At 38.0% G+C, this 15,014-nt stretch overlaps 1 protein-coding gene across 1 annotated transcript; it reads left to right on the top strand.

Annotated features, from left to right (window-relative positions):
• The first annotated feature begins 1,182 nt into the window (after positions 1-1,182).
• Positions 1,183-14,044, top strand: RNF180 (ring finger protein 180). The gene is given in 8 exon segments (XM_051788087.1): positions 1,183-1,368; positions 2,924-3,048; positions 5,658-5,792; positions 6,443-6,569; positions 8,413-8,499; positions 13,094-13,212; positions 13,214-13,512; positions 13,515-14,044. Coding segments are annotated over 5 exon segments (1,137 nt in total). The 5' UTR covers positions 1,183-1,368; positions 2,924-3,048; positions 5,658-5,792; positions 6,443-6,467.
• The last annotated feature ends 970 nt before the right edge of the window (positions 14,045-15,014 follow it).

Below are 15,014 nucleotides of genomic sequence, written 5' to 3'. Positions count from 1 at the left end.
AGGAAACAATGCATGCCTGGTGTGAATATTGGAAAACATACCACTTGTTAGAGATGCTCATAGAGTGCCTGTGAACTGGATATACTGTCCATGTGCCATGAACATGAAAACAGTATATGCACAAATCAGTACAGCCCTGCAGTGTGTTTCAGTGTTCAATTATGCCCTGCATACAGCCTTCAGTATAGTGTTCCTGATATACAATCCCTGTCACAGAACAGCAAAGATACTCTCTGGTTTCTGACTTGCTGTGTGCCAGTTTGGCGCTGATCCTTTAAATGCTCACCATGACTTAAGAGGTTATCCCAGTAAAAGGCATATCATATATACACTACCTTGAACTTAATTTCTGCATCAGGCAGATGCAGGGGTTAGACATTGAAATGCAAGGAAAATCACAGAAATTATATACCATAAATGTAGGAGAAAGAGTGAAATGGAGGCTTCAGAGTACTCAATCACCCTCACAGGTGAACGGACTCTAATTTTATTTTCCTCAGTAATCTTCCAGCCTTCCTTACTCTCTGTTTGAAGTGCAGCAACCATCAACAGACTGTGAGCTACGAGGACATGTTATCTCCCGTTCTAGTCACAGTATCGCCACAAGAGGGCAAAACGCAAGAGGTCAAAACACCACGGAGGTGCAAACACTGCCCCTGGGACTCGCCAGCTCGTGTCCCTTCGCTGCCGCGGTACAGACGCTCACGAAAGGGCCGCCGTGCTGCCTTTCCTTCCACGCAGTCCCCCGTGACGCGCAGAAATTCCCTACAACGACTCATAAGTTTCCTTTGTTCCCCCACCTCACTTCATTTAAAGCTTCCTTCTTTTTCTTACCGCCCTTTAAAACAGTCAGGGGCTACTGACGATACCCAGCACTACCGGCTGGCTCGCACCTGCCGGTGTCTCTGATGTCCTTGGTCCCTCTCTTTGACTGTACTATGTCGGGCCTGAGAGAAAGCATTTTTTTTGTCCCAGTGCCTATTGAAAAGTTTTGGTTTAGTTCTCCCAAATCCCTCTTCTCCACGGTCGCAGCCTGACGCCAGGGCCGATCCCACCCCGGCTCCATCCCTGCCATTCAGGAGGCGACGGGACGTGCCTCCTCAGGGCTCGGCAGGGCGCGGGCACTGCCCTCCTCCCGGCGGCAGCAGGGCTGGCCCTCAGCCGGCGGAGTCCCAGGCTCCCGGGAGACGAGGGACGCGGCAGCTGCCGGGGAGGACCGGGTGACTCCCTCGGCCGGGCAGGGGCCGCGCTCCCGGAGCGCTTTCCGCCGCCGTTTGTCTCCCGTCTCTTCCCGTTCGCAGGAGCAGCTGCTACTGCGCAACCCCATCCCCGCCCGCTCCAGCGCCGTCACCTCCTCTGCGCTGCCCGGTGAGCTGAGTGGGGCCGGGACGCTCCGCCGCTGCCCGGGGGGCCGAGCGGGGCCCTGGCTGGGCGGGCGCGGTTGCGGAGTGAGCGCGGAGCTGTGGGGACGCCTGCCCGGAGCGCCCGAGTCGGGCAGACCCCAGCGCCCGCCCGAGGGGGCGCCCGGCGCGGCGGCGGCAGCAGCGCCGCTCCCCCGGAGCCCCTCAGCACCGCCGCCCCCGGCCTGGCGGGCTCAGGGGTGTCCGGGCACCGGCGGCGCGGCCGCGGGCGGCTGCAGCACCTGCGGCGGTGCCCCCTGGTGACTTACGGCCAGGAGTTCGCGTTACGCTGGGACAAGGCGCCGTGTTCCTGCTTGTTTCATCCTTTATTCTGTGAAACGGGTAATGTTTGTACGTGCAAGAGCATGAAACAAGCAGTGCTGGTCTCATGGGATCTCATGGAAGAAAGCGGCTAGGCGCCCATCCCTTGTGTCTGTAGACCCGCTGGGTCGGTTCCCTGTCACAGCTATTTATACGTTCCACATCCCAGCTGTGCCTGAACACCTGTTGACTTCAGCATCATGCTGAAGGTGGTTTTAGCAAGTTAAGCAATACCTTGCAAGTAGCATTATTTCCTTTTTTTTTTAACTGTCATTTAATTACATGGGTTAGTCTTGCTACAAGAGTATCACACACTGTCCATCCTCTGTAATCAGCTGCTGGTCTATGATATGGAAGCTGATCACACAACAGTAGCAGAACTGGTAGAACAGTTCATAGTCGAGAAGGAGCTGGCACAGGAGCAGATGGCACAGCTCTTCGTGCATCTTGCTGCTTTTCTTCTTTGGCAGCCTGGAGACAGTTCTTTACATTTTCTTTTCCGTCTTCCCGTATAAGTGCTACTTTATTGAGAAACACTTTTTAAGTAGGGTTTTTTCAAGTGTTTCTTTAAGAAGGAATAATTTGGAGATGAGAAATCAGCAGCAAGTTTTTATGTGTACCTTAATGTCTTCCGTGAAGGTTTCTCTGTCTGGTGGAGTGTCAGCTTCTCATTTTCTGTAAGCAGGAACTTATGGTATGGACTCTTGTTTGCTAGGACAGCTCATCTAGCTTCTCTCTGTCATGCTTCTTCAAAGCTGACACTCATCTACCTTTTTCAAGACTCTCAGTAATTAATGCTTAAGTTTCTGTGCCCTAATTTCTCTCTGCAACCTAATTATTATTGTAATTTTGATGGCTGCAGTGTTCTGAAGGGATCACAGGTAATTTTTGAACAAAAATACCTTGATAACCACTTATGCTACTGTACTCATTCTCTCATTTTTATGTATTTGGTAACGAAGGGCGAGATAGTTGAAATTCTAGATGAAATTTCAACACAAATTTAGACAGTTTTTTTTAGTTCTTCGCTTTGAACATTCAAAAATTTTTAATTGGAGTTTTTTAGCAATGTTTTTGAAGAAGAAATGTCCAAAGCTTAATACATTACGCAATTTGAATTTTACAAGAAATTTAGATAAAAAAAGGCATCCTTCATTCTTTTTTTCCCTTGAAAATTTATATAATCTGTTTCGTTTCCTCAGTGCTAGTGAAGCTTCACAGAGTTCATCATCCATCTTGTATTCAGCAAGAATGGCTGACCCATTTGAAAGAGTTCACAAAATGACAGTGACAGTTGGAGACCAAGAAAGCATGATCTATGAGGAAAGTGAGAAAGATTTATTTAGCTCAAAGACAAGTTTGAAGGGGAGATAATATATAATAAGTGTTTAAACTTGTTAAATGTTCTTGCACAGAAGAAAAGGAGCCTTTTTGTTCTCTGTATTCACAGAAAATAATGGAAATTACTGGAAAATATAGTTTAGGTGCAAGGGAAAAAGTTAATAAAAGATAAGAAGGTAATGAAATAGTTTTGGAAAGTTGTGAAATCTTCATCAAAGATTTCTAAAAGAAAGCTAGACAAATAATTTTCAAAAAAGGGATCTGGGAGCGACTTGGAAAAGAAGTCTTAGGACTCTGGTACTGATTTTACTGGTCCTGAATCACAGGAAAGTATTTAAAGGTCATCAAACAAAATCCATCAAGGAGCACAGGCTTTTTAACACTCAGATATGTCTACATGCTATTTTGGAGGCAAACATGAACTCACACAAAGGAACTGATCTGGAAGCAGTACAGACAAAACACACATGGCCCAGTGCCAAGCTGAAAAGGCCCACTCAGGGTGACTCTGTTTTCTGAGTTCCGAATTGAAAACTTCTATCTTTATGCTGGCACTTTTTACTGAAAGACAAATCACTTGAACTGCATTTAACTACAAACCCACTTCAAAATCCTATGTTCATATGCTTTTATTTGAGTTCCAATTGAAGTTATGTGCAAATAAAAATAGAAGGCAATGTTGATGTGATAAATCAGAAACATCTCATTTGCTGTTCTCTAACAGAAACCTCTGCGATGTGTTAACGTGCATTTGTAGTGTTTCTTCTGTCCTTTGTAAGAACTGCAAAAGGCACATGTGTGCAGAATTTTAATAGATCTACAGGAATTTTCCTTTTTAAATACTGCTGGGCCAGAGAAACACTGCAGCCTCCTGTAACATAGTGTTAAAAAGTATCCACTTGAGCTGGATTTTTTTCCATGTTGTTCACTATCAGCATTCTTGGTTACACAAATTACAACCTGTGCTATAGACTCATTTCTCTTATGTAAGTGTAGTTTTAAATCAACAGTATATGCTGAACTAAGAACCTTTCAAACTGTAAAAATAAATTAGAAAAAAAAAGACCTATTTTGCAGTAAAAACCGCATGCTTGGAAGATATATAGATAAGAGGGATGTTCAAATCACTTCAAATGCCAGTCATCCTTAGAGAACCTTTGTTTGCATTACTTTAACCTTGTCTTTTAAATATAGCAAGTGCATTTATTCATCAGTCCTTTATTTGATTGTTGAGGGGTCTAACACCAAGTGGTTTTTACCCTACTCCAGTGAGCATTATCAGCCTCAAATGAAGCAGCTGTTCAACAGATAGCAAAGCATCTTTTTTTCTGAGGGGAATAGAATGTATGTAGAGACTTCAATATACCATTTGAATACACAAATGCAGCATATAAAGATATGTAAGGTGTATATCACTAAGTGTAGACCATTTCTAGAATATATTTGAATAGATGAGGATATAGCTGTACCTGAAAAGAATGTCTGAGCTAGCCTTGTGCATTAAGTCTTTCAGTCCTTTCTGGTTGGACTTAGATTTGGGGCTGTTGTAAAACTAATTAATTCTAGAATTGTGTTAAGAAGCTATGAAGAATTAATTAGAACTGGTTTAAGGTGTTTGAGTGATATAAAGAAATTCATAACTGATAATCATTCTTTCACTACCCTATGATGCCTAATGTTATCATAGCAAAGTGATACAAAGTACTTGTAAAATTTATCAGTGTGGATTTACTTTTAAAAAAATCATTCATAGAAGAGTTCATAATTTTATGCATTCCAGTTCTGAAATGTGTCTGGTACAGAAAGCATCACTGACACAAGTAGGATAGTAAAAACTTGAGAGATATCCTGCTTAAGTTAAAACGTTTGAATCATCACGTTTTGTCATGAACAAGACGGGTTACTAGTATAGATTCTTACCTTTTACCTAAGTGTCTCTTCCCTGGCCTTCTGCTTGGCCACCTTATGTTAAAATACATTATGGATTCTAAATAAAAATTTATTTTTATTTATTGTGGTATTGCAAGAAAATATTTGATGTTTGCCTTAATTTCAGTTTTTAAGCCTAGAATGGATCTGGTTGTTAAAAGCTGCATGTACACTGGGCCAGGAGTCTAAATTATGCACACATTTCTGTTCATCCAGTATTCCAGACTCTATAAATTTGTAGAAAAAGTAGGAAATCTACTGATTGAAGACCTCAGACATAAATGAAAAATAATGAGTAACCTCTCTGTGTGTTTCATAGTCTTTGATTCAGAAAACAAAGCAGAAAAAGAAAGGTAGAAATAGGGAAAATGCAAAAGTCTATATGACTCAGTAAGGCAAACTGCTCTTCAGACAGCCTATAGTGAAGGCCTCAGAGTTTCTTTCCTTAGTGAAAACTAAATAAAAATTAAAAGTTAATATAGTTGCAAAATCAGATGTTTGGACTGGTAGAACAGAGATTCTCTTGATACTGATTTTTAGTTTTATACTCCAGCTTCCCCATCAGGGAGCACTGCGCGCTTTAGCACTGTGAATAAGCATAACTAGTATAGGGCTTCAATTGAGATGTGGATGAAAAAGATTTTCTTATTTTTTTAATGTAGCTAGCACAAGAGGATAAAAACAGAAGTGGGTATAAAGAAGAGCTGGAGGACCTTTGAAGAAAGCATAACAAAAAGGGAAGACTTTGGACACAGGTTAGAGAAGACCAGAGAGACACCAGAGAACACAGCAAGACACAAAGTAAAATAGAATATTTGTTTTGTCCTTGATAATCCTTGTGGGCCCCTTCCAACTTGGCATATTCTCTGATTCTGTGAATTTAGGTCATTCACAGGGAGGTTGATACAGGTCTGTGAAAAAGTCTGTTGCCACCAGTAGTGTTGATCCTTCTACACAAAAAAACTTCTAAGGAGCAAGCCTCCAGGGGCATATTGTAAAAGGAGTCTTTGTCTTGCATGGTTTTATGTTGGCATTCAGTTTTGTTATGTGGTATTAGATGTGAGTATGCTTATTTAATGTTTAGGATAGCAGTGCTTTATTTCTATGGACATATTCTGTGAAAAGGGGTGTTCCTTGTCTTTTGTCTAAATATTGGACACGTTTTTTGCTTGTTTGTTTGTTTGCTTTTGTTTGGTTTGGTTTTAGTTGTTTTGTTGTTGTTGCTTTCTAATTCTTTTATGCAACCTGGAAATAAAACCAACTGTGTCACTTTACTATTAAAAGCATCTAGGTAGTATGCTATACAAGATCAAAGAATGTTTGTGAATAAAGTATTAGTCTCTTCTGCAGTGATGAAAATACTTATAGACTTCAAGGTAGCAAGAGACAAGCGGTGGTGTGAGCAAGTGACCAAATTGTATGTTTTGTGGTCTTTACAAATTGACATGCAGAGCCAAAATATCACAAGCTGAAATAATGAATAACCAAGAGGCTGATGTTCTGCGTTGCTGGAGTTGTAGAAAATACATAGCAAATTCTGTTTGCCTTGCCAAATGCAATGGAAAAGAACTATCTGAAGTAAGTATACCTTCTTTAGAGTGAGTTTGTAAGTTTCTCCAATGCTGTTTGTTTTAAATGAAGGAGAAGTATTAGCCTCACTTTGGAATTAATCTTGTATGTCCAAAGTATGGTTTGCCCTGCCAGGCTAAAATACAATTTAGTAATTTATATCTTCTTTATTAAAATACACAGAAAGATTATTATACAGAATAAAACTATGACAGAGTATTTCCTACTGGTTTATGATGGAAGTTAGTAATCAAAAGGACCTAGAGTCTTTCCGAATATGCCAAAAAGACTGTGCTTACATCTGGTGATCTTGAATCAAAGTGAAGAAGCAAATAGAAAAGAAGGTCTTGGTGTTTTTTATTAACACATTAGTAATGCTACAACATTCTTTTTGGCAGTAGAGAAGGTTATAACCAGTAGATGCAGAAAAAAACTTATTTTTAAGATCATTTTTAATTAGTATTGTTAATAAACCTTATTTTAATCACTCCACTTACAGAGCTTGAGGCCCTGGAATAATTTTCATGCTTTATACTTGAGGGTGTTTTTTGTGAATGGTTTGAAGTGATTTTTAGGGAGGGATGTGGGAATTGCAACTAATTTAATGAAAAAAATGTATTCACTTTTTTAGTAGTGGAAAGAAGGAGGTATCTTTGACCATGCCCCATGGTGACACTTTTAGTTGTGAGTGGAGATCCACCATCATTGACTGAAGTAGCTCTTTCTCTGATTATGTAGACAGAAGATAAAAAAGTGTGTTTTAACACTATACCTGAAGGTGTTGGGAGGCAAAGATAGTACTATGATGAGAAGAATGATATTTTCAGTATGTTGACTTCCTGATGAATTTTAGACCTTTGCTCAAAGACACAGCTGAAATATGAGTAAAAAAGAAAAATTGTAGAACAGATTTTAAAACAAATTTTGAAGTTACAAATATAGTATAAACTATATTCGAATTAGAATTATATTAGAATTATATTAGAATTATATTAAATTAGAATTATATCCAAATTGAAGTACAGGTACTGTCCACAGATAGGAGGGAGACAATAGCGTAGACATGGTAGATGGACCTGTCTGCTGTTAATACTTGGAGAATTTCTAAAAGCTTCTATCTTCTATGTATAGTCCCACTTTCAATTTTTATCAGAATGAAACTTATATTCCATAATATAGGAGCCTACATTTTCTATATTCATAAAATTTAACAACTGCTTTTAGGACTTTCTCACTAGAATTTCCTTATATTTTCAGCCATCTTTATTACTTTAGTTAGGTAATTGTTTTTATTTTAGTATGAGTTAGTGAAATGCTATAGGGTGTTAGATTTATTTTTTTTCTATTTAGTTGATCACATTGTATCAGTAAAAACTCTAAAGTTACTAAGACTATCTGATTTCTCAGCTAGTTATTCTAAACAACATTAGAAAATTAATGTGAAACTATGTGTGTCCTTTGTGCAGTACTGATCACAGTCTTCTTATAAACTATAACTTACATTTTTCAGATTTAACTGGAAAATTATGCCCATTGATAGTGCTTCTGAAATCATTTTACAAATATTCTTGGAAAAGCTGTAATTGCATGCTCTCTGTTCTTGTAAACAAGACAAAACCACCTCCAGACACCTACATCTCCACTGTGGAGTCTGTCCAATGTCCTTAGATTCAGAAATAGAGAATTATTGACAGCATCTACCTGATTTTTAGAATAAAAAATGCATAAACATATTTGAGTTTAATCTTTTGTTAATATTTACTGAATTTGGGAAGCTGACGTCTGGCTGTATTCAAAGAAAAAGATCTCACATGAATGTTAAATATCAATACAGTAATTTTTTTTTTAACAGACATCACAAACTTCAGCTGCTGCTCAGGACTCTTGCAGTGTGAATTTAGATGCCATTCCAGAGTAGGTGAAATGTGTCATTGAAAAGGTAGATTTTTTTTTTCTTGCATCTTTACATTCAAAATGTGAAATAACTAAGGGGAACAAGTTTCAAGAACACTTTTCTGCCAAGGTCTATTGTATGTTACAGACATCTTATAGCTGAGGGAATTCTTCTCAGTAACTTCTATCACTACCATTTACAGATTTTTTTTCCTCCCTCTTAAATGCTGATTTCTTTTGTTTTGTTTTTAATGTATGCAGAAATGCTACAAGTGATAAATTCTGTTTCCTGCTCCTTTATAGATGAGTGTATTGTTTGTCCAAAAAATTGTCATGGGCACCTCTGCTTATTTGTCAATGCTTAATATTATATTTATTATCTAGGTTTTGTGGTTTGCTTTGTCTTGCTCGCTATATCTTGTAGTACTAACATATATCTTGACAGTGACAGTTATGAAGCAGAGCAAGGCCTGAGAAAAGAATGTGATATTAGCAGAACGAGAATTAGAGAGTTAATTTAGAATCCATGCTCTGAGCAAAAGCATAGAGAACTAAGTCTTAGGAACAGCAGAGATAATAACTCATTAAGGAATGCAGGACACTGACAGAAAGGGCATAAAGTAAGTACACAGGGAAACAGAGAGAACCAAAGATGCTAACATACACATAAAATAGGCATATGGAGGGGAGACAGAGGAAGATAAGGAAACAGAGATGAGCCAAGACCTAGGTACTCTTGCCAAATATCAGGAACTTCTGCCAAATGCACAAGGAAACCATCCAAAGTAGGGAAAGGTCAAAAGTTTATGGCAATGAAGAGGAGGAAAAAGACCCTTCAGGAGGCCAAAGAACAGGAACTACCAGCATGTTTCTCCCCAGATTGAAGACCACGCTCCTAACTCCGTCTTAACTCCTCCTGTTATGAATATTAAAACTAGATGTTGCAATATTATGAATATTCATGAATAATGATGCAATTGCTTAGCAAAAATTGTATAAAAGGATCCAGATGTTCACTACTACTTTGGAGCTCTTTTGTCCAGCGTGAGCTGGGAGCCTCCCCAATGTTGTATTGCAATAAATGCCTTGCTACTCAAAGACCTAAACTCTGTCTCTGAGTGGTTTCTCCACGCCTGTTTGGGGCATAAAATTGGCATCAGTAAGAAACATGTTTCCTCATAAAACTACACTGAGGGTTTGTTAAGAGATCAGTTTTTGGAATATCATGTGTTGTCTTTTATACTTAATGTGCTATTATGTCATATGAATAGAAAGTAGATACCATCCTACAAACTCAAAGGTCTGATGACAAGCCAGTGTCACTGCTTTTGAGTTTTAACTGCTCATTTGAGATTACAAACCATCTCATAACTTTCCTGTTGTACTGATTACTTCAGTTGAGTATTTTCTCTAAGTTGTTTTAGGCGTGGAAGTTAATGTTTTTGCATAGATATTAATAAGCAGAAACAGTGCTTTTCTTTTGCCCTACAGATATTCTTTGATGAGTCTTTGATTGTGATAAGCAAATGACATCTGCATTCTTTTCTGCTTAGACTTCAGTGTCTAAGTTTTACTATATTCTAAGTAACTTCTGTTCTAACAAATCCACACTGAAATTGATGCACAAAGAAAAACCAAATGTTATGACTGTAAAGCTAAGCATTTAAAAATTAAAAAAAAATTGTTTTCTTTTCCTTCATTGTATTGCTCTACATTTTATTTTGTTAAACATTAATTAAATTATTGTTAAAATTAGCAGTCTTTTTTTCTTCTATGATGAATAACAGAATGGTGTATCTGTTTGAGAAACATTGATCTTGGAGGTGCATTGAAAATTATGGGTCATGAGGTATTTTCTCACTTTACAAAATTGCCTAATCATGAATCCTAAATCAAAAGGATGCAATTTTTGACAGTACTTTACCTGTTATATTATTTCAGTAAATCATCATCATGGCTGGGCTTCGCAAACGAAGATTTGGGATTTCAGTAAAATTAGATTCAATATTGATAGTAATATTATTCTTTTCATACTTAACTGTAAAGGAATTCTATTTACCTCTACCTTCTGCATTTGAAACCTTAGAGAGTCAGCTAGGAGACCGGAAATACAAAACCCATAGACTGCCCAGAAAAGACTTGACATATTTACTCAAGGTTGCAGAGGAGCAGTGCTCCTCTGGTGAAAAAGGCAGAGAACACAATTCTCTGTGAACACCTTCAACATCTTTGTCTTCATTTTGTCATTTAATATCCTAGAAACTCGTGCCTCAAACTCTTGGCTTCTCTGGCAAGATCCTGTGATTTTATGGATAAATGTGTGCGGTTTTTAAACAATTCTGAGTTATCTTCAGATCCTCCTGGGCTCTGAATAATTTTGTGATCATGTGTTATTTTCTCCTGTATGACTCCTGAATCAAAAGCTAAATCATTTTACATAAGCGCAAAGTCTATTTGCAGGCTGTAAAAACCCACTGGTTCCCAGCCGGTTCTCTTTCGCCATCTGTCCCTGTTCTTAACTGATCTCCTGGGATTTCATGCACATATTAGTGTATAGATAATCTTCAATAATTGTACATATATACCTAGTGCTGCTAGTGGCCTTTATTGTATTTTCTTTTCCCCATCACTTATCACTTGTTTTGGCTTCTTTTTCTAACCATTTCACATTTTTCGTCTTTATGCAGTCCAACATTAAATCTGTGTACCTTCAGCTCCTTTTCAGATCTTGCTAATTTTTCCCCTGCCACCTCCTCCAATGGTAGGCTGTTACTTCTTTACTGAGTCAATGCTTTCACAGTCCATTGCCAAATTCATGCTAAATCAGTCTCAGGCTCCTTGGTACCACACCTCATCTCTCAGTCTCTGTGCATAAGGGACATAGATATGTCCTTCTTCTTCCTTACTGTCTCTTGCATTCCCATTTTTACCAGGCTCCTAGCTTTCTTCCCTAATCTTCAGGAATCACTCCTCTTCTCCACTTGAAAATCCAGGATACTATTCCATGCCAGAAAACCTCAATAAAGTCACTAGAAAGTGCTATTCCCTTAATTTTAATGCCTAGCCCTTGGCATCACCCAGAGGGTGGTTGGGCACTGGAGCAGGCTCCCCAAAAAAGTGGTCACAGCACCAGGCCTGACAGAGTTCAAGAAGCATTTGGATGATAGACTCAGGCACATGATGCGACTCTTCATGATGGCCATGTACAGGGGCAGGAGATGGACTTGATCCTTGTGAGTCCCAGCTCAGCATATTCTGAGATTATGTGCTCTGTGATCTCAAAATGGAGTGCTGGAGAGTAAATCTCTGAACGAGCCTAATTTGTCTTTGGTAGTGGCATATGCACACATTGGTCAGCCTCATAAACTGACAGATTGTGCATGTTCAAGGAATTTTGAAGGATTTGAAAGCCTTTGCTCATATGTAAACTGGTCTTTGGTTATATATTAACTAATCTTTTTTTTCTCCAAGTTAAAAACCTGTCCAGATTTAAACAAATTCTCATAGGTGTGATACAAGGCATATCTTTGGTGCTTCATGTAATTTTGAGGTTTTAACTCACAAGGCAGGAGTAAGTTTCTCTGATAAGTGTTTCCAGAACATTTTCTAGCATTGTGTGTGAAAAATAACCTTTTTTTTCCACACAAGTTGATGAGGTTTTTTTTTCCTGAAACTGCAAAATTTATTTTACTGAAATTTTGTATAGCTTTCAATCAGACAAGTACCAGTCATCAGTCTTCCCAAATTACCTTGAAAACCATTTGCAACTGAAAGCAGTGCTTAAACCAGAAATGTTGGGCAGCTTCTGTATTCATGGCTCAACCTCACTTTAGAAACATTAGTGAATAAAGTGTGACTGGAGTTGATAATGTTTCTCATCTGGTCTTTGCTCCTACAAACACCTGCATAACTTCAATCCTCAACAGTGTCTCTCTTGACAGATTACTATATTTACTGAAAATACTAATAGTTGTGTAAATATGTTGTACTAATAATTGCGTAATTACATAGGAGTTCAAAGATTTTTGACATGTATTTTCTTTTGAAAAGGTGACTTCATGATTGAAATTAAATTCATAAAATTACAAATAATGAAAATAACTGTGTCCTTGTAGAGTATTAAGGATTTGTCATGGTCTCTGCGCAGAGATTGTGTTGTAAAGCTACATACACCAAGATACAAGTACCATTTCAAGCTTTTGTGGGGTAAATAAAGTGAAAAACTATATTCTTTTTGTAAGGTATCTCCTTCCACGGTACTTAGTATGCAAGTTTATGGATTTCCAGCACTCAGAAAATTCAACAGAGAAACTGTGCTTGCCAATTCCAGATTAACAAATGGCAAATTGATTTCACTGCTTTAAGAATCTAATGTTTTCATTAGTATTGCAGCATTATTCTATCTCTGGACAAGTTTTAAACATATTTCGAAGCTCCTACATTTTGAAATGTGTGTTACAGATTTCTTAGTTAACCGTAGCAAGCAGAGTTTTGACCAGAAGATTATCTGTGGTGGATTTTCTTTCTACAGTGAAGTCTCTCACCCTTTGACTAAAGGAGAAAATAACTCTAGTGATCATTTCTTACTCATTTATTTTCAGTGAACATGATGGGTATTTTTCTTCTTTTCTTGTCAATAGGCAGAGTGGACAATTGGAAAACTGCACTGTCCATTTTGTGAGGCCTGCTTAGTGGGCTTTAACTTTGTTTGCAACAAAAGATATTTCTGTGAACAGTTAGTAAATATACATTTCTGCAAAACAGACTGACTCTGAACCACCTTTCTCTGTTAAATTGTCAAAATCATGAGGAAAACATTTGCCTGTCCTCAAAAATCAGTCTGGTTTTAGCAAGGATACCTACCACGAAGTGGTAACTGTAACTTTGCAAATCAAAAGTCAAGGACTTTCCTACATGGCTAGAAATAATAATGGTCCTGGAAGATTAACAGAAGCACTTTGTGTAGAAGTAAAAACTCCAAGATATGAGATGAAAAGTAAAAAGGTTCCCTTAAGGGCATTAAATCAGAACAGAAATCTCTCTTCTTCCTATCCTGTAAATGATGCACTGTAAAACCTTTTCACAGAAGATCACGTAGTTTGGATTTACATATCAGAGAGAGACTGTTTTTGTCACCTGTGTTATATGAAACTTGCAGTATGGAAACAATTTACCATGGCTAAAATGAAAACCCACCTGTTTACGCACAGGGTGGTTTGCAATTAGAGTCCAATAGGAAAGATGGTAGTTCTTTTCAGGACCTATGTAGTTCTAGTGCTGCCAAACTACAAAACCAATTTCAGGTTACATCCTTTACCACATTACTGCGCAGAGGAACAGAAAGTGAGTGTGATTTTGGAGCTCATGGACAATCTTCTGCAAGTATCATTGCTGGTAGGTCACCATTTGTGCTGAAACTTTCTTCACCTATGAGGGCTGTAGAAGACAAAGAGTACCTCACACCTGTTGGTCTTGTGCAGCCTACAAGTATTTCCTTCAACCAAAAGCTGAGAAAGAGAGAAAGAAGCCTGAGGAGAAAGCAAAGAAGGTGAGAACGATGGCTACAGAACCAAGTAGGTGATGAAAATTGATTATCCTACTTTTTTTGGTAAAGTTTGATTTACTTATTCTGACGTTCTTTTTATGCTATCTCTTAGTACTAGTATAATGTGGAACTGTCCAGAGTCAGGTATCCTGCAAACAAGGATTTATGACCCCTTCCTACATGTATTTTTTTGATAATTGAATCACATTTTTTTCTGTGCAAAATCCAACAACAGTGAGTTGGCCTTCTTATTGTTTTATGATGTAATAATAAATTTGAAGAGGGGGAAAAGGCAGTGAAATACAGTGAAATTTAATCAGATTAAGTGATTAAAGAAAAACTAAACATTTAAATCTTCTAAATGAGAAACTAGCATTTCGGTGTTACCAAAGTTTTAACTGATGGCATTTTGAGTTAACTTCATGGTTAAGAATGTTTTAAAAGATGTTTGCATTTATTATTATCGTAACACAAATATTTTTCTGTGAGTAAAGAATTGATTGTTGCTACTTAAAATATTAGTCTTTAGTAGGTAAATATTTTGCCTACAAATCTAACATAAAATATTACATATTCTTACCAACTGTACAACCATAGTTTCCTTCTTTCAACCATCTAAGTCAGAACAGAATTAAAGGCCATAGATAGTCATGCAATTTTTGGTGGAAGGCAAAGGAGAAAGGCCACAAATATGTCTCAAAATGCTTAAGACATTTTTTGTTTTCTCTGAAATGTAGCAGAAAGACTAATGATATATATGCCTTTAAAAGAAGATTTTTCATCATAAATTTCTGTGTGGTCATCATAAATACTGTGTGATCAGCAAGAGCAAACATACTAATCAGATAAGTAGTATCTGTTCAAGAAATTTTTCCTGCTTTGGGTAGGTTTGTCATTGTGAATTCAAGATTAAGAGAGAGAGTTTGAGGCTGTCGCCCTCTCAGTTAAATGTGAGAACCAGTTTGAAAATGTAATGGGTCTGGGACATGCTATGAGACTTTTCAATATGGTATGCA

This window comes from Manacus candei, unplaced genomic scaffold (assembly GCF_025592945.1).
Source record: "Manacus candei isolate 608988 ecotype Guabito, Panama unplaced genomic scaffold, ASM2559294v1 h1tg000024l, whole genome shotgun sequence".
Taxonomy (NCBI): Eukaryota; Metazoa; Chordata; class Aves; order Passeriformes; family Pipridae; genus Manacus; species Manacus candei.
This window is presented reverse-complemented; position numbering and strand designations above follow the sequence as displayed.